At 63.4% G+C, this 17,445-nt stretch overlaps 1 protein-coding gene across 1 annotated transcript in view; it reads right to left on the reverse strand.

Moving 5' to 3' along the window:
- The window catches only part of UNC13A (unc-13 homolog A), a gene marked incomplete at both ends in the record, with an annotated part of 33,997 nt that extends 16,560 nt beyond the window's left edge, over window positions 1–17,437 (reverse strand). The window contains 20 exons of the mRNA XM_082495372.1: window positions 212–374; window positions 1,239–1,402; window positions 1,500–1,615; window positions 2,087–2,256; window positions 2,666–2,807; window positions 3,090–3,317; window positions 3,905–4,124; window positions 4,419–4,490; window positions 6,602–6,689; window positions 7,915–7,964; window positions 9,049–9,142; window positions 11,738–12,346; window positions 13,775–13,900; window positions 14,474–14,684; window positions 15,264–15,299; window positions 16,178–16,232; window positions 16,310–16,383; window positions 16,571–16,694; window positions 16,923–17,040; window positions 17,298–17,437. Of these exons, the coding sequence (XP_082351498.1) occupies window positions 212–374; window positions 1,239–1,402; window positions 1,500–1,615; window positions 2,087–2,256; window positions 2,666–2,807; window positions 3,090–3,317; window positions 3,905–4,124; window positions 4,419–4,490; window positions 6,602–6,689; window positions 7,915–7,964; window positions 9,049–9,142; window positions 11,738–12,346; window positions 13,775–13,900; window positions 14,474–14,684; window positions 15,264–15,299; window positions 16,178–16,232; window positions 16,310–16,383; window positions 16,571–16,694; window positions 16,923–17,040; window positions 17,298–17,437 (3,000 nt within the window). The remainder of the gene's footprint in view (window positions 1–211; window positions 375–1,238; window positions 1,403–1,499; window positions 1,616–2,086; window positions 2,257–2,665; window positions 2,808–3,089; window positions 3,318–3,904; window positions 4,125–4,418; window positions 4,491–6,601; window positions 6,690–7,914; window positions 7,965–9,048; window positions 9,143–11,737; window positions 12,347–13,774; window positions 13,901–14,473; window positions 14,685–15,263; window positions 15,300–16,177; window positions 16,233–16,309; window positions 16,384–16,570; window positions 16,695–16,922; window positions 17,041–17,297) is intronic.
- Window positions 17,438–17,445: the final 8 nt, after the last annotated feature.

The raw sequence follows: 17,445 nt of genomic DNA on the forward strand, positions 1-17,445 counted from the left end.
AGAATTTGAGGAGCAAATTTAGACCTTCTCCCAGGAAGGCGGTGGCTTTTTTCCTCCCTGGATGGTAAGCGGGATGAATTTCGGGGCTGAACCCCTTCCCGCCACCCGGCTGCAGTTTGGAGCGGGGTGTTTTGCATGGCCCTTTTTGCCCCTCGAGCCCCCCGCCCCCTCCCAAGAGAAGAGAGAGAAGAAGGAAGGAGTGTTTACGCACCATCGGACTTACCCCGAAATTGGATGCGGCAAAGCGGTCGGAGGCCGAGACGTTGGTGGAAGCCGTGGTGTGGGCATAGTAAGCGTTGATGTTGGCTAGCAAGGTACTCATCACCGCCGGCACCCCTGGGCACATGTATTTGGAGGAAAGGCAAGCAAAATGCCTGCGGAGGGGAGGCAGGAGGTGAGGGCGCGGGGTTTTGGGGTGGAGAAGGGGAGGGAAGGGCGCCCGGGATGAGCCAGGGGAGTGCGTCTGCATCCACGGCGGGGAATGGCTGGAGAGGAGCCCTGAGGAGAAGGCCCTGGGGGTGCTGACTGACGAGAAGCTCAACATGAGCCGGCAATGTGCGATGGCGGCCCAGAAGGCCAACCAGATCCTGGGCTGCATCAGCAGAAGTGTGGCCAGCAGGGCGAGGGGGGGATTCTGCCCCTCTACTCCACTCTGGGGAGACCCCACCTGCAGTACTGCCTCCAGCTCTGGAGTCCCCAACAGAAGAAGGACATGGAGCTGCTGGAGCAGGGCCAGAGGAGGGCCACGAGGATGATCTGAGGCCTGGAGCACCTCTCCTATGAGGAGAGGCTGAAAGAGTTGGGGGTGTTCAGCCTGGAGAAGAGAAGGCTCCGGGGAGATGTTATTGCGGCCTTCCAGTGCCTAAAGGGGGCCTACAGGAGAGCTGGGGAAGGACTTTTTACTGGGGCATGGAGCGATAGGACGAGGGGGAATGGCTTTAAACTGGAAGAGGGCAGGTTTAGATTGAACATTAGGAAGAAGTTTTTCACTGTGAGGGTGGTGAGGCACCGGCCCAGGTTGCCCAGAGAGGCTGTTGAGGCCCCATCCCTGGAGGTGTTCAAGGCCAGGCTGGACGTGGCCTTGGGCAACCTGTGCTGGTGGGAGGTGTCCCTGTCTATGGCAGGGGGGTTGGAACTCTATGATCTTCAAAGTCCTTTCCATCCTAAACCATACTATGATTCTACGATCCAAGGGCTGGCGCAGCCCCTCTGAGCAGAGCGGAGGGCGCGGGACTCACGTCATGGCCTGGTAGATGGACTCCACCCCGTAGCGCATGGCAAACTCATCCACGATCTCCTGCGCGGTCTCGTCAAAGTACACCTTCCAGGCGTCGTCCCCCTTGGCGTCGGGGATCTTCACCACCCCGTTGTTTTGCAAATCCGTCACGAAGTGGAAGAGGTTCTGGAGGTACAAAAGAGCCCAGTCAGGTCCGTGGTGGCACAGTGGCATCGCCGGGGTGGGGACCGTGCCACCCCCCGCGCCTGCCTGGGCTGCTCACCTCGTGCAGGCAGGTGTACTGGACGTGGTAGGGGGCCACCTTCTCCTCGCCTTTGATCTCCACGCTGATGTGCAGCCGGATGGCTCCCGACACGGCCGACTTGTCCGTCCGCTTGTCTGCGGGGACACAAGGAAGGGGGACAAGACGTGAGGCTTCCCCAGAACAACTCCGCTCGCTCCTGGCCCCAAAGAGGGACAAGGTGGCTGTGGTGGAGAGGGGTTCTTGGGGCCGGGGCCAGGGGGACGCCCAGCGCCGAGAGCAGCCAGCCCAGGGTACACTGCAACCGAGGCACTGCAGAGAGGGATTTGGCCATATCTCCAGGCAGATGTGGCCTCTCCGTGCCTCAGTTTCCCCTCTGCAGAAGGCTGGTGCTCCCAGACCTCCTGGACAAAGGGCTTTGAGAATGACCCTGAAAAAACACTCGATGCCAATGGCTTTCGATATTAAGTGGTTTTACCCGCTGACTCTATACTGATACGCTGAAATAACCTTCACGCCAGGGCTGGCAGCATGTCCCCCCCCCTCCCCAGGGAGCGCAGGGCAGGGGGGTCCCACCCCCAGCGGGCTGTGCCGGGGCAGCCGGTTACCGAGGTTGTACCAGACGTCCATCTCCCCGCTCAGGGTCCGGACCTCGATGATGGTCTGGCCCAGGAAGTCGTCAGACTCCCTCTTGAAGCGCTGCTTGACGCGGGACTTGATGTCATCATCTTCGTCCCAGACGCGGACTTTGATGCGGTCGGAGGAGTTATGGCACTCGCTGGGGAGGCGAGAAGGGGCAAGCCCCGGGATGAGCAGGGAAACCTTTCCAGCCTCTCCCCAGCCTCCGTTTCCCTAAACAAGAGGGACCATCCCAGCACCAGGCAGGAACTGGGGAAGAGAGCAGATGTGGGGGCACGGACCCTCCCCGGTAGGCTCGGCAGAGCTCTGCACCGTGCCCGGGCAGCCCCGGCACAGCCTGGATCAGCCCCCATTGCCGGGAGCCAAACTCCACGGCACCAAACCAGCACTCCCAGTAACCCCAGCAGCCCCCCTCCACCCTCAACTGGGGCAGGAGGAGACCCCAGCTGACTCCCCACCACCCTGTGGGGACGAGCTGACAGCCAGCGCAGCCCAGCGTGACCGCGAGCGGCCGGGAGAGGGGAGGAGGAAGCCAGGGATGAACTTACAAATGGAAATTCTCCTCCCAGACCGGGTTGAGATTGCCGTAGATGGTTTTAGTCCGTTTTTTTGTCTTTCCAACCTGGACAGTGACATAGGGGTCACTGGAACCCGTCTTATCCTTCGCCTGCAGGCCCTGGGCACAAACGACTGTGGCACGGCACGGCACGGCACAGCACGGCACGGCACGGCACGCACGCCCATCCACACGCGTGGCAGACCCAGCGGAGAGAAGAGAGAGAGGAGTCGGTGCCACAGCCACACCGGGACCCCCGCCACAGGCTCCTCATGTCCCCCGGCCGAGTCCCGGGGGCTGAAGCCGCTTTGCAGGATGAGGGATGGGAGGGGAGTTGGAGAAGGCAGCATCCTGGTGCGACGGGACAGCCGCACAGTCCCCCACGGCACACGGTGCCGGGCGCAACCGGTGCCTACCCGTGATGCTGATCTTGGCCGACCACTTGGAGGTGCCGTCCAGGACACTCTGCTTCACTGCCTTCATCTGCTGCGTGTGCGTGGTCTTGGTGACCCCAAACACCTCCTGGATCAGCTCAAATATCTCTGGCTTGTTGCGCTCCCGGATCTTCATGCGGTCCTTGAGCACCATGATGATATTTTGGGTCCGATCCTCCGCTCCGTGCTTGGAGCTCTTCTCCGCCGCCCCTGGGAGGAGACAGCCATGGGTGAGATGGGGTGGCAGGCGGCATCCAGGAGTGAGCCAAGAGCTCCCCAGGTCCACCTTACATGAATGAACTCAAACCTGAAGGGGTCTACACCCAGCCCAGGACAGATCTGCCCTGCTCACCACTACCCCCATGCACAAGGTATGCCCCCAGTATCTGAAGGGGACCTACGAGAAAGCTGGAGAGGGACATTTTCCAAGGGCATGTAGGGATGGGACAAGGGGTGATGGCTTCAATCTGGAAGAGGGGAGATTGAGATGAGATCTGAGGAAGAACTTCTTGGCTGTGAGGGCGGTGAGCCCCCGGCGCAGGGTGCCCCGAGAAGCTGTGGCTGCCCCATCCCTGGAGGTGTTCAAGGCCGGGTTGGACGGGGCTTGGAGCAACCTGGGCTGGGGGGAGGTATCCCTGCCCAGGGCAGGGGGTGGCACTGGGTGGTCTTCAAGGTCCCTTCCAACCCAAACCAGTCTATGATTCCATAATAAGACAGGAACCCAGCTCTCCCCGGGGCCTCTCCTTCCTCCCTTTCCTAAGCGAGAAGGGATGAGGCTGCAGGCAACGGCTCCTTACTCTGCAGGCAGTCGGCGTTGAGCAGGTCCTGGCACTTCTCGTGACACTTGACGCCGCACTCGGCGCAGCGCATGCCCTGCCGGGCGATGCCCCAGAGCAGCCCCTCGCACTCGTAGCAGTAGGTGGGGGTGGTGGCCGTCCACACCTCAAAGTTGTGGGGGGTCGTGCAGGAGATGGGATACACTAAGGCTTGCAGGGTCTTCTTGTAAACATGGTTTTTCTGCGGAAGGAGAGAAGAGGAGAAGGGGAGAAAAGCTCAGGCAACGTACGGCGGCTGAGCCGTGCCGCGCGGCGCGGAGACCCCATCGGCGGGTGCTGGACCGCATGCAACGTTGCAAACTGGGCAGAGGACAAACACCACTGGTGCAGCCGTGAGCATCCTCGGTGGCTTCGGCACCGCCGGAGGAGGATGCTGGTGTGGCGCAGATCCTGCATCCCCATCGCCGGCCTGACCAGCCGGGTTTCAGTCCTCCCACCACGACCACCCCGCAGCCCAGCCAACCCCAGCACCTACCAGCTCCTCGTTGTTCAAGGTGCTCGAGGCCAGCGCGGACGTGATTCCCGCTTTCCTGGACTGGACCAGGGACTGTGGGGAAGAAACACAGTTCCCAGATCCGGCAGAGCACGAGGTGTCTCTCCCGCATGCCTTTGGGGTCCCAGTGGCAGTAAAACACCTGGGATGGACCCCCAGCCCAGCTGGGGGGGGTGCTGGCCACACGGGCTGGCGGTGGGGACAACCCAGCGCCCAGTGATGCCAGCGCTGCAAAGCGGCACCCCGCTGGGCGGTGGGACTGGAACCAGTTCAGCAGCCCGCAGCATTCCCAGTTCAGAGCCTCTCGACGTGTGTCTGAGACCCCAGGGAGACCGGGGGGGGGGGGGCACTTACCATTGCCTGTGGGCAGCCAGGGCCGGCGAAGGGGGGAATAAAAAGCCATTAGTGAGAGCCACCTCCCAGCAGAGCCAGTCCTGGCCCCTTCCCTGCCAGAAGGAGCGGGAATCGGGGCAACGTCAACCCCTCACCCAGCACAGGGCTGGTCCCTGGGGGGGGTATCCCACCCCCTACCCCCCCCTCAAGCCACAGCACCGGCTGCAGCCTGCCAAATCCCCGCAGGGAAAGGCAGCGGCCCCCCCATCGCATCCCGACCCACACCCCAATATCCCAAAACCCCAACACAGCACAGTGCGGGGAAAGGCAGCGCTCCCCCAATCTCATCCCGACCCACACCCCAATATCCCAAAACCCCAACACAGCACAGTGCGGGGAAAGGCAGTGCTCCCCCAATCTCATCCCGACCCACACCCCAATATCCCAAAACCCCAACACAGCACAGTGCGGGGAAAGGCAGCGCTCCCCCAATCTCATCCCGACCCACACCCCAATATCCCAAAACCCCAACACAGCACAGTGCGGGGAAAGGCAGCGCCCCCCCAATCTCATCCCGACCCACACCCCAATATCCCAAAACCCCAACACAGCACAGTGTGGGGAAAGGCAGCGCCCCCCCAATCTCATCCCGACCCACACCCCAATATCCCAAAACCCCAACACAGCACAGTGCGGGGAAAGGCAGTGCTCCCCCAATCTCATCCCGACCCACACCCCAATATCCCAAAACCCCAACACAGCACAGTGCGGGGAAAGGCAGCGCTCCCCCAATCTCATCCCGACCCACACCCCAATATCCCAAAACCCCAACACAGCACAGTGCAGGGAAAGGCAGCGCTCCCCCAATCTCATCCCGACCCACACCCCAATATCCCAAAACCCCAACACAGCACAGTGCGGGGAAAGGCAGCACTCCCCCAATCTCATCCCAACCCACACCCCAATATCCCAAAACCCCAACACAGCACAGTGCGGGGAAAGGCAGTGCACCCCCATCCCGTCCCGACACACACCCCAATATCCCAAAACGCCGACACAGCACAGTGCAGAACCATCAGCGGCGGCCCGATCAGGCTGGGGTGGGTGGGTGGTGGTGGTAGGGAGGGGGCACTGGGGTGGGGACAGTGGGATGGGAGAGGGCAGGCGGGTTGGGGACAGGGTGGCGACACCCCGGGGAAGGCACAAAGTGGAGGCGGCGGAGGGGTAAAGAGGGGGGAGGGAGGAGGTGAAGGGCACCTAATTCTGGGTGCAAAGGGTGTCTGGTTTCCCAACGTTGCTGTGACTTGTCACCGAGGTGGGGGGGTGACAGCAGAGCGACCCTGTGCCTCACAGCCCAGGGGGCCGGATGGGACCCCAGCGTGGGGAGGGGGCTGTAGCGGCGCGGTGGCGTGACACCGGTGGGGACAGGAGCTCGGAAAAGCCAGCGCTACCCCTCCGCTGGTACGGGGAGGGGGGGGTCCCCACATCCAGCACCCGGGTTGCGGCACGTGGGATGGGGAAGGGGGGGGACGCCGCAGCGTCGGTAAAGAAATGGGAAAGGAACCGCAGCCCCGGGAAGCCTCGGGCTGATGCTTGGTGGAGGGACGGGACACTGCGTTAAAGAGAAGCACCTTCGGGTGGGGAGAACCCATCTGCGCCATCCTCACCGCTCCCCACCGCGAGGGGGCAGGGAGGGAGACCTCCCCCTTCCCCCCCTCCCCCTCCCCAAAATAACCTGGGACACCCCCCGTCCCCCCCGCCGGGAGGGCTGGAGGAGGCTGGGCAGCAGCACCCAAGGGTGCTCTCTCTTTAACCCCTCGGCCCGCGCTCACCAGATCGCTGACTAGAGGGAGAGATTTGCGTCCAGGCTTAATGTCGGGCATGCTGTTAATGCAGCGCAGAAACCTTACTGCCGCCCCCCTGCCGCCAGGGACGGCCAAAGCCAGGCCGGAAAAAAAGAAAAGAGAAAACATAAGCCACGTTAGAGGGGTGCGGGGCACGGGGCAGGAGGGGGAACACGGACGGACGGACGGACGGCGCAAGTCCAGCGGGGCAGCAGCGGGAGCGAAGCCGGCAGCTGTGCGGTGCAAAGGCGTTAGGAGGAACCTCACCAAATCGCTAACTAAGGGGATGGGTTTTCGCTTGCGTATGTCCGGCATGCTGTCTATAATGATCAGCCCGCCGCCCGGCCTGCAAGAGAGACGAGAGTCAGCGGGGAAGGGGAAACTGAGGCAGGAAGGGGCCCCCTCCTATTGCCCCACGTTCGCTCGGGATTCGGCAGACGGAACTGCAGACAAACCTGTGGGACCCCCCATCCCCACCACCGCTCTGGCTGGGGCGGGGATCACCGACCTAAAACGCCAGGGAAGGGAAAGAGGATTTGGGCAGAAAACCGTGCTTTTCCCCAAGTGAAGGCGTTTCGCTTCAGCGGCGTGACAGGGAAACGCAGGGTAAAAAAAATAAAAAAGAAAAAAGAAAAATAAAAAATAGCTCGTTCGGCTTAGTTTAGGCTTCGGCTTTGCAGCGTGGAGTGGGAGAGCTGGGTTTTCCCTCCGGCACGCCAAAGGTGAGCAGCGAGCCGTTGTGCCGCGAGAGAAAGCGAAGCAGCGCGGCTCGGGCAGAAACGCCACTTTGCAGCCTGTCCACGAAAACCCCCCCAAAAAAAAACCCCAAACTCAAACCCCAACAAAACACCCCGGTGCGATCCGGTGGGTTCTCAAGGAAACCTGCCGGGTTCTGCCCGGGTCGGCGAGACGGCGGCGAAACCCGCAGCCCGGCCGGGTGAGAGGCTCGGGGTTCCCCGTGGCACCTCCTGAGCCCCGGTTGGCGGGGGAGAAGCGGGAGCTGCCCCCTTCCCCCCCCCGGCTGGGTCCCATCCTGACCCACTCACCTCCTGGCTCTCCCTCTCGGCGGCGCCTCTCGGGGACACGGAAGCGGTGGCATCTCTGCTGGCTCCTCCGAAAGCATCGAGCCACCAGCATTCAGCCCAAAAACGTGGCCCCAACCCGCACGCCAACAGCTCGGCCACGCTTCCCCCACGCCACCCCCCGCCACCAGCTCGTTAATCACGTGCTAATGAGGAGGGGAGAGCAACCCACGAGACCCCCAATGGGGCAGAAAGTCCCAGCGTCCCCCACGTACTCACCCGCCTTTGAACCACAGGGATTTAGCCTCTCCATCGCCGTCCCCACGGGCCTGCAAGACACGGGGCGACCGTCATGGGCGCAGCGGTTGAGCCCCCGGCACGCGTGGCAGCCCTTCCCGGGGATCCGGCGCTGCCGGCAGCCGAACGCCCAACCGGTGCCCACAGCACCGGGAAAAGGGCGTAAAGGGTTTACAGGGTGGGGGTTGGAGAAAAAAGTGTTCCTAAAACGATGGGGCTGTCGCCAGCGGAAGAGCTTGCACCGGGGAATAAAATATCTCCGGGAGCTGGGCGGGTTTCGGCGGAGGGACTCGGGTTGGCGAAGCGGTGGGGGCGGCTGCGCCGCGTGAAAATTGAGAATTTGGGAAGGGGGGACCGGAGGAGCGTTGCGGGTAAGGGTCAAGCGGGTCTGCACGGCCCCGCAGCCGGTCGGAGAGAGGTGCGGGGAGGGAAAAGCCGGAGCACAGCGGGGATGGGGTGCGTGTGCAGGGACCATCCCCCGGTGCCACCTCCCTTGCAGGGAGGGGGTTATTTTGGGGGGAGAAAGGAGGAAAAGAGCCAATTATACCACCCTCGTGGGGCAATCCCTGCACACGCACACGCGCGCGCACACACACGGGGAAGGCACACACGTTGCTGGGTCATTCCCGTCGGACATGCTTACCTGCAGGCAGGCTACACCCCTTCCCTGCAGGAAGGGGAGACGCGGGCGCAAGGGCCATGGTGGTGGACAACTGAAAAGAGAAGCGGTGGGGAGGGGAATCGAAACCCCGGGGGGGCGAATCCAGAGCCAAAACAAAAAGAAAAGATGGAGGATGGAGTCTAAAAACAGAACAAAAAATTGTCAACTCAATAGAGGGGAGAAGGCGGAGGGGTTCGCACCAGCACGCCGCATGCAGCACACACCGGGGGAAGGTCCGCAGCGCTCCCTGCCCCTTGGTGAGGGTCCCACTTGGCGTCAACGGGCTTGCGGGGCCACCACTGGTGGAGGTCCCCAGGTCCCCACTGCCCTCAGGGTGTGGGATGTCCGTGGGATTGGGGAACGGACGTGTCTGGAAGATGCCCGGGCGCGGGAAGGGGTCGTGTCCCCCCACCCGGTCCGGCACGTGTGCGGCGGGCGGCCGCGGGGTTGCTCACCTCCTGCAGCTGCATGCAGACCTTGTTGAAGGCTCTCAACCAGTTGGCTTTGGCTCGTGCTTTGGGGTCCTGTACCTCCACCTCTGCCTGTTCCCTGCAAACACATACACCTCGCTCACCTCCCAGCACGGTACCGGGGAGAGGGCAGTCAGCTCCTCACGCCCCGGGCAGGACTGAGCCTGAGATTTAGGGAACTTGATGGGCTTTGAGCCAACGTGGCCACGGCACAAAAAAAAAATAAAATAAAAACAACCCTCTCGCTACCAGAAAGGACTCTAAAAAGGTAGCAAGTCCCGCTGCAAACGGGCAGCCCAGTCAAGGCGGAGCGATGGGGAGAAGCCAGGAGTTCCCCCTCCCTCGGGACACTCAAGCAACGTGGAGGGATGCCTCCAGCGGCAAAGGGTCATAGAACCACAGAATGGTTTGGGTTGGAAGGGACCTTGAAGATCATCAAGTTCCAACCCCCCTGCCCTGGGCAGGGACACCCCCCACCAGCCCACGTTGCTCAGGGTCAGGGGACCGCCGGTGACACCAGCACGTGGATGAAACACCCTTCACCCCTCATCACCCCAGCAGGACGTTCTTCTGGCCGCTTCCCAACACGCTGGGACCTCCTGGGGCTAAGAGAGCCCAGTGGCTCCGAGCCCAGGGGGTCCTGCCAGCCCGGACGTGCTGGTTGCGGTGGTGTTTTCTTTTTTTTCTTCTCTCTTTTGCAAAATCGAGACACGGAGGAAAAGAAAATAAATCCTCCAAATACCCCAGCTTCCTGGAGAGCCCAGTGTGATGCCACACCGGAGATGGGTGCCCAGAACGGGGCTGGGACGAGGCTATTGGGAGCACAGGAGATGAACCTGCCCAAACTGAATCATAGAATCATAGGGTTGGAAGGGACCTCTGGAGATCATCTAATCCAACCCCCCCACCAGAGCAGGGCCACCTTAGAGCCGGTGGCACAGGAACGCGTCCAGGCGGGTTTGGAATGTCTCCAGAGATGGAGACTCCACCACCTCCCTGGGCAGCCTGTGCCAGTGCTCTGCCACCCTCAAGGTAAAGAAGTTCCTCCTGGTGTTTGGGTGGAACTTCCTATACTCAAGTTTGTGCCCGTTCCCTCTTGTCCTGTCACTGGGCACCACCGAAAAGAGCCCCATCCTCCTGGCACCCACCCTTTAAGTATTTATAAGCATGGATCAGGTCCCCCCTCAACCATCTTTTTTCCAGACTAAAGACACCCAATTCCCTCAGTCTTTCCTCATAAGAGAGGTGTTCCAGTCCCCTCATCATCTTGGTAGCCCTATGCTGCACCCTCTCCAGCAGTTCCCTCTCCTTCTTGAACTGGGGAGCCCCGAACTGGCCACAGCGCTCCAGATGTGGCCTCCCCAGGGCAGAGCAGAGGGGGAGGATGCCCTCCCTCCACCTGCTGGCCACGCTCTTCTTGATGCCCCCCAGGATGCCATTGGCCTTCTTGGCCACCAGGGCACATTGCTGCCTCATGGGCATCCTGTTGGCCACCAGCAGTCCCAGGTCCCTTTCCACAGAGCTGCTCTCCAGCAGGTCAGCCCCCAACCTGTACTGGTGCAGGGGGTTATTCCTCCCCAGATGCAGCACCCTACACTTGCCCGTGTTGAACTTCATGAGGTTCCTCTCCGCCCAACTCTCCAGCCTGGCCAGGTCACGCTGGATGGTGGCACAGCCTTCCGGTGTGTCAGCCACCCCTCCCAGCTTTGTATCACCAGCAAACTTGCTGAGGGTGAACTCTATCCCCTATGGGATGGCCCCCCTATGTGGTCCCCAGTGCTAATCTGGGGTCCTCGGCGCTAATCTGGGGTCCTCAGCATTAAACTGTGGTCCCCGGCATTAACCCATGGTCCCCAGCGCCCAGCGCGGGACCCCCCCAAGCCCTCTGCCTGGAGGGCAGACATGAACTAAGGCCACCTTGGCCAGGACCCCAGCCAGCCCTTGGGCCTAAATACGTAATTGTTTTTAAAAAGCTCATTGCACATTTTTTGAAATGAGAGATTCCCCAGCTCTGGTTTATAATTTAAACTAAATAAAAGACCAAAAAAAGCCCATCACGCTTCCCCTCTGCGCTGAGCGGTGGCGCTCAGCAAACCGTGGAGCAACGGACGTGTTCAATAATTAAAGGCAGAGACGGATACGCGAATTATTCACGCGCTGTACCAGGGACTTGGCCACCAAATAATTCATCTGCACAGCACAGGAGAACACGGCTGAGATTTACCAGTGGCCCAGGGCGAGGATTGACTCCTGTGAAGGAAATTTCCTCTTCTGATTGTGCCAAGCTCCGGGGTACCCCCTCCATCCAGGGAGCCGACGGCTTGAGCCAGAGGAGAGGAATGGCAGCCCCAAGCCCCCGCTTGCCCCATCCCCACGTTCATCCCATAAACCCGCGGCCCCGGTAGCCCTGGCAGGATCTCAAACGCCTCGAGCTCTGCCGAGCGTGGGACCGGTGGCCATGCCAGGGCAGCGTGCCCGAGGGGGGCTGACCCTCGCCTGGGGGGCACAACACGGGCTTCCCCCACCTCGATGGCTGGAAAAGCCCCAGAACCCCACAGAAGGTCCCCGGCGCTGCCCCTTGGCCCCAGCAAGCACTGGCCCTGGGCCACCTCTGGAGCATCCTCAGCATCACCAGGCACAGAGCCATCCCAAGGATGCTACAGGTCCATCCTACCTCTCGGCCGGTTTCGGGGGCTCAGGCTCAGCGGCTGCTTCTTGGAGGGGAGCTTCCTCCCCACCCCGCTGGGCCTCTGGGGTTTCCTGGGGGACAGAGGCGTCCTTCTCCTCCTTCCTCTCCTCTTTCCTCTCCTCCTTCCTCTCCTGCTGCGGCGGCTTCAGCTGTGGGACCAGCTGGGGTTGCTGCGGTTGCTGCTGCTGCTGCGGGACCTGTTGCTGCTGCTGCTGCCCGGGGGCTTTCTGCGCCGGGGGGTAGGCATCGTGCTGGGGGGGTTCGTAGGTGCCCTGCTCCCGCAGGTCCTCCTCCTCCTCCTCCTCCTTGGGGTAGCCTTCTTCATTCTCGCTGTAGTCTTCGTTGAACTCTTCCTCCTCCTCTTCCTCCTCCTCCTCTAGATAGAGGTCGTCGTCGTCCTCCTCCTCCTCCTCCTCCTCCCAGCGGGGCGAGTCCTTGCGGTAGCTGACGGAGCTGTGGCAGGAGTGGTAGGAGTCGCCGTCCCGTTCGTCCAGCTCCGAGTCCCGCAGGCTCTCGTTTTCGAAGTCCTCGCTCAGCTGGGAGCTGCCCTGGCTCAGCTCGGCCGACGAGGCGTAGCGGCTGCTCCCTGTGGGGCTGCGGGAACGAGGGGACACAAGGACAGGGCTCCCGTGGGTCCAATCCCGTGGGTCAGAGCCCTGGGGTCCCCCGGGGGCACAGTTCCTAAGGGAGCACCGGGCTCCTCATCCTGGGAGTCGAAGGCAGGAGGCTCCGGGCGCTGGGACTGGTCCTTCTCAGGGGTCTGACCTGCCCGGGCTGAGCGTGGGGACGTGGGGGACGGCATCTGTCCCCTCGGCTCACCCCTGCCAGGGATGGAGGCAGCACCCCCAGTCGGATCCAGCTTCTCGCTCCTGCCAGACACCCCGTCCTGCCCCCCCAGCCCGCAGATCTGTCACCCAACAACCTCCACCCTGACGTCCCGGCGCTCCCTGTAGACCTTCTGGGCACCCTCTGGCCATGGACACCCCTTCAACCCCATCACTCCCCTTAACCACATCGTCCCTACCCGGGGGTCCCCTCTCCACTTTTCCTACCAGGTCAGACCCCTTCCCACCACCCCGTCTGCCCCACTGGCCCACCGGTCCTTCCAGCATCCCCTTCTCGCAGCCGCCTGCACCCGGGGAGGGGGGGGAGCAGCGGTGGCCGGGGGGGCGCTCCCAGCGTCCCAGGAGGCTGCCGGGGACGGGGCAGACACAGGGCGCCGTGGGGAGAAGGTCACATAAGCAAACATGCAGACAGGACAGGGACATGCCTAGGAAGAGGCCGACACCACGTCTCCAGCACCGGCAGCCGGGGCTCAGGGGCGGGCAAGGGGACAAAGGGACAAAGGGACAAGGGGACAAAGGGGACGGGATGGGTAGAGCCCTTGGCCCGGAGCGGCTGGGCCAGGCGGTGGGGGAGACGGGGGACGTGGCAGGGAGAAGGATGCTGGGGGATGCCCAGGCTGGTCCCAGCTGGGGAGGGGGGTACTGGTATCGTTCCAGGTACCTCGGGAAGGGGGTTTTGGGGCACAGGGGGGCAGGAGACACGGCTCACGCCTGGAAACCCCTCGCCTCCCCGGCCTCATCCCGGCCAGAGGTGGGAGAGGGGCCCTTGGCGCATCGCGAGGGTCCCAAATCACTGCGCGAGGCTTTTGCCCAGCCAGCTGCTCCCTGGGAGGTGACCAGAAACGGAGGGTGACATTTAAGTCCCCGAGGTCCCAGCTCCCATACCCGCTGGCATGACGGGGAACGGGCAGCGGGGACCGGGACGCTGAGGCATCCATCGCCCCCGTGAACTGGGGCGGCAGCAGTAAGATGGGGACGCCACGGGGCCAAGAGCCGTTTTGGAGCATCCCAACGCTGCTCCACTGCAGGGCGATGCCGGGGGCGGGGAGAGGGGGGACCCCGCGGCGGCACGAGGCCGCCCTTGCCGGGACTGGTGTTGGCCTCACCGCGGCTGCAAGGACCGACCACAGCACTCTGCGACGGCACACGGCACGCGACCGACGAGGTAGCGACCCACCTATCCGATAGGTCTAGGGACCGCCTGCTCTCAAGGGAAGGCTGGCGGCTGGTCCGCCTGCTCGACTCGGAAGCGGACTCAGCGTCGCTGCGTCCGTTTGCGGCAGAGTCTACGCTACCATAGCGTCTGCCGGGGAGGAGAGGAAGATGATCAGCGAGGTTCCGGGTGTCGCGTCTTCGCCACCCGTCGCGTCCCGGCATCCCCTGCCGCCGTGGGGATGCCGGCAGGGAGGCTCCGTCCTGGGGGACGGGGCTGGCACCTTGGGCTGGATGCTGGCGAGGAACCGAGCTGCGCTGCAACCGCGGGGACAAAGCGCCGGACAGGCGTTCCCCCCCCCCAGCCTGCGGCTCTGCCTACGGCCACCTCTGTGTCCCCAGCCAGGTCACACGCCACTAGCTCGGCTCCCAGCCAGGGCAGCCGGGGCTTGGGGGGGTCCCGAAGCCCAGCAAGGACAGAGGGAGGCGGTGACCCAAAAGAGCTTGAAAACTTTCCAGTGAGAAGGAAAAGCTCAGGGCCGGCGCCATCCCCCTCTTCCTCGCCTCAGCATCCTTCCCTCTGTCACCCACCGCCCTGGCAATGCCATCCCTGGCGTCACCCTGGGGACCCCGCTGGCCTCTGCCACCTGTGGGGGAGGATTGAGAGAGCAGGTCGCCGAGACGGGGCGGGGAGGGGGACACACGGAGCCGCGCCACCGCGTACCTGATGGGCCGCTGGTCTGAGTAGTCCATCTCGTAGCTCTGCATGGAGTCGGTGTAGGAGTCACGGGAGCTCTGCTGCTGGTGCCTCATGGGGTACTGGTGGACGGAGGCGTTGGGCTGGGAGGTGGTGTAGTACGGTGGCGGGATGCTGTTGCTGGTCTCGCTACGGTAATCGCTGTCCCGGTCATCCACCGTGCTGTCGGGGTCATCGTCTGCAAGGGGTCGCAGTGAGTGGGACAGGGGATGGCCCCGGGGTAGTCGCAGCCGGGGATGCCCCAAACGCGCCCGGCACAGCCCCACTACTGTCACCATCGTGTCCCCACCGCTGTAGGAACGTGCTGGGGAGACGGAGCCAGGGAGGGGAGAGGGGCAAGCGGCACGTGTTCCCCTCTGCGGAAAGGGGGTTTGGGGAACGAGGGGAAAGCGGAGGGGGTGGGGGGAATGGGATATACAAAAGGGGGGAAGAGGAGGACAGGGTATGGGGACCCTCCCTCTGCCCCACCGATGTCCAGCCACAGAGGCAAAGCCCGAGCTGCTCAATGCCACCAGGGCACCCCGAGGGCACAGAACCTCACGGTGCGGTGGCCCCGCCAGCCCACGGGGACAGCCCTGCCCCCCGGGACAGGGCACTTGGGACCTCCGTCCTCCCCCCAGCACAGAACCCCAGCGCGAAGCCGAGGGCTGGACCTGAGCTCCAGGTCCTCTGAGCCCCCGGCCAGGCTACGGCACGGCAAAGGGGGATGCCCTGGGGACCACCAGGCTGGGAGGGGAGGAGTGGACGGGATACTTACTCTGCTGTTCTCCCCAGCCAAAATAATTCCAGTTGCCTACAAAAAAAAAAAAAAAAAAAAAAAAAAGGGGGGGTGGGCAGAGAAAATAAGGATGGAGGCAGCTCCAGGGCAGCAGCAGGAGCTGGCTGGAAGGAACCAGCATCTCCCAGGCATGGTGGCACCAAACTGGGCTGGGGACAGTGCCCCGGGATGGGTTGGGGGACAGATGGGGCGCGTTGGCACTGAGGCGTGCTGGGGACAGGGACTGGAGCTGGGGAACGCAGTAATGAGACGGGACAGGGGATGGGCACGGTGGCACTGAAGTGCCCCGGGGACTGGGCCTGGGCACGGTGACACCAGCGCAGGCTGGGGACAGCGCTGTGGCTAGGCACGGTGGCACTGAACTGCAGAGGGGACAGGACCTGGGGCCGGGCACAGAGGCACTGCGCTGTGCGCGGGACGGCGCCGGGCTGCGCGTGACCCTGGCGTGATTACGGAAGGGGAAACTGAGGCACGGGCTGGGACAAACCGAACTGCCACCCCAAATCCCCCAAACCCCTCTGCCAGTGCCCCCGGCGAGCAGCCCCCTCGCCAGCCTCGCTGCCCTTCGCCCAGGCTCGCCGGGGGACCGTCCTTACCAGCCCCATTGCCATGCCCCCCCATGCCCCTCTCCCCTACGGCTCAGCCCCACGGCAGGGCTCACAGCCTGTGGGGCAGGGAGACAGCAAAGAAACACCGGCAGACACGGGAGGGAGGACGGGAACGGGGACGGAGACAGGGTGTAGGGTGAAGTTGAGCCCCACTTGGGTTGGGGTCCAGCATGCCAAGGCAGGCGGGGACCCCGCTCCTGCACATCCCTGGTGCGGGGAGCTGGGGGGACGGGGCGGTGGTGGTGGGGGGGGGGGGGTCCTGCGGTGGGACAGGGAAGCACTTACAGCACTGGGAGCTGTGAACAGGCAGAGGCTTTTCCTGCTCCTCCTGGAAGGCATACTGGGGAGAGAGAGGGCGGTGAGGGCTGCCTGCTCCCCGCGCTGCTGCTCCCCGCGCCCCATCCTGCGCCCACTTACATCGTCCTGGTCCCGCATGGCATTGAGCTGCTCCAGCTTCTTGGCCCAATACCTGGCCTCCTCCTCGGGGATATCTGCAAGGGCAAAGACCCCCCCCCATTGGTGCACAGCCCCCTCCCCCCCAACCCACCCCCCAAAAGAGCCCTCCAGCTTTAGGGGTTATAGGATCAGACCTCCAGCCCCAAACCCGTGAGCATCCCTGGGGACTGGGGGCAAGGAAGGATGCACCCCGCTCCTGGGGTGCCCGGGGATGGTACCCACCCAGCGGCAGCTCGAAGCGGGTGTCAAGGAGGATACGGTGGAAAGTGGGGTCCTTGGTACCCGAAATCTCATTGTCAGTCATGATGACTTGGGAGTCGAGCGTGAGCCATTCCCCGGGGCCCTCCTGTGGGGTGGAAATGGAGGTGAACAGAGCTGCCAGGGACACACACACACACACACACACACACACCCCCAAAACACATCTCCCCCAAAACCCCACGCACGCAGGGCCCGGCCCCAAGCGGGGATGAAGAAAGCTCTCCCCCCCACCCAAAGGACAGCTGGGGAGGGGGGGTGGCTCTACGTGTCCCTTAGGGTCCGGTGGGGGGGACGGAGGTGCCCGGCTCCCTACCTCATTGGACTGCCGGATGGTCCGGAGGGGGATCCACACCGTCCCCACCATGGTGTCCCAGATAAGCCCCTTATTCCACACCTCCACCGTCAGGCCCAGGTCGAGCCGGTTGATCTCGCTGGGAGAAGGTGAGAGGTGTCAGGTCACCCCCCCCCCCCAACCCCAGCATCCCCCCCCCCCCGCGGCCACCCCAACCTCCGCCTGTCCCCTCGGCCCCGGGACTCAGGGGAGCCCCCCAGGACTGGGAAAAGGGGGAGCGGTGGCAGTGGAGGACCTCTCCTTGATATGGAGGTGGGGGGGGGGGGAGGGAGGGAGACTGGGGGGAGCAAGTAGGGGTGGGGGGGGGGGGGGGGGGACGACACCCCGGACACTCACAACATGAAGTCCTGCTCCCAGGAGGGCAGGTTGCCCCGCACCGCGATGGTTGTGCTCTTGACATTTTGCACCTTCAGCGTCACATAGGTGTTAAACTTCTCTGCGGGAACAAGCGGAGGGGGAAGTGGCTCCCAGTACATTCCACCCC

Source organism: Vanellus vanellus, assembly GCF_965231255.1.
Source record: "Vanellus vanellus genome assembly, chromosome: 25".
Classification (NCBI taxonomy): domain Eukaryota; kingdom Metazoa; phylum Chordata; class Aves; order Charadriiformes; family Charadriidae; genus Vanellus; species Vanellus vanellus.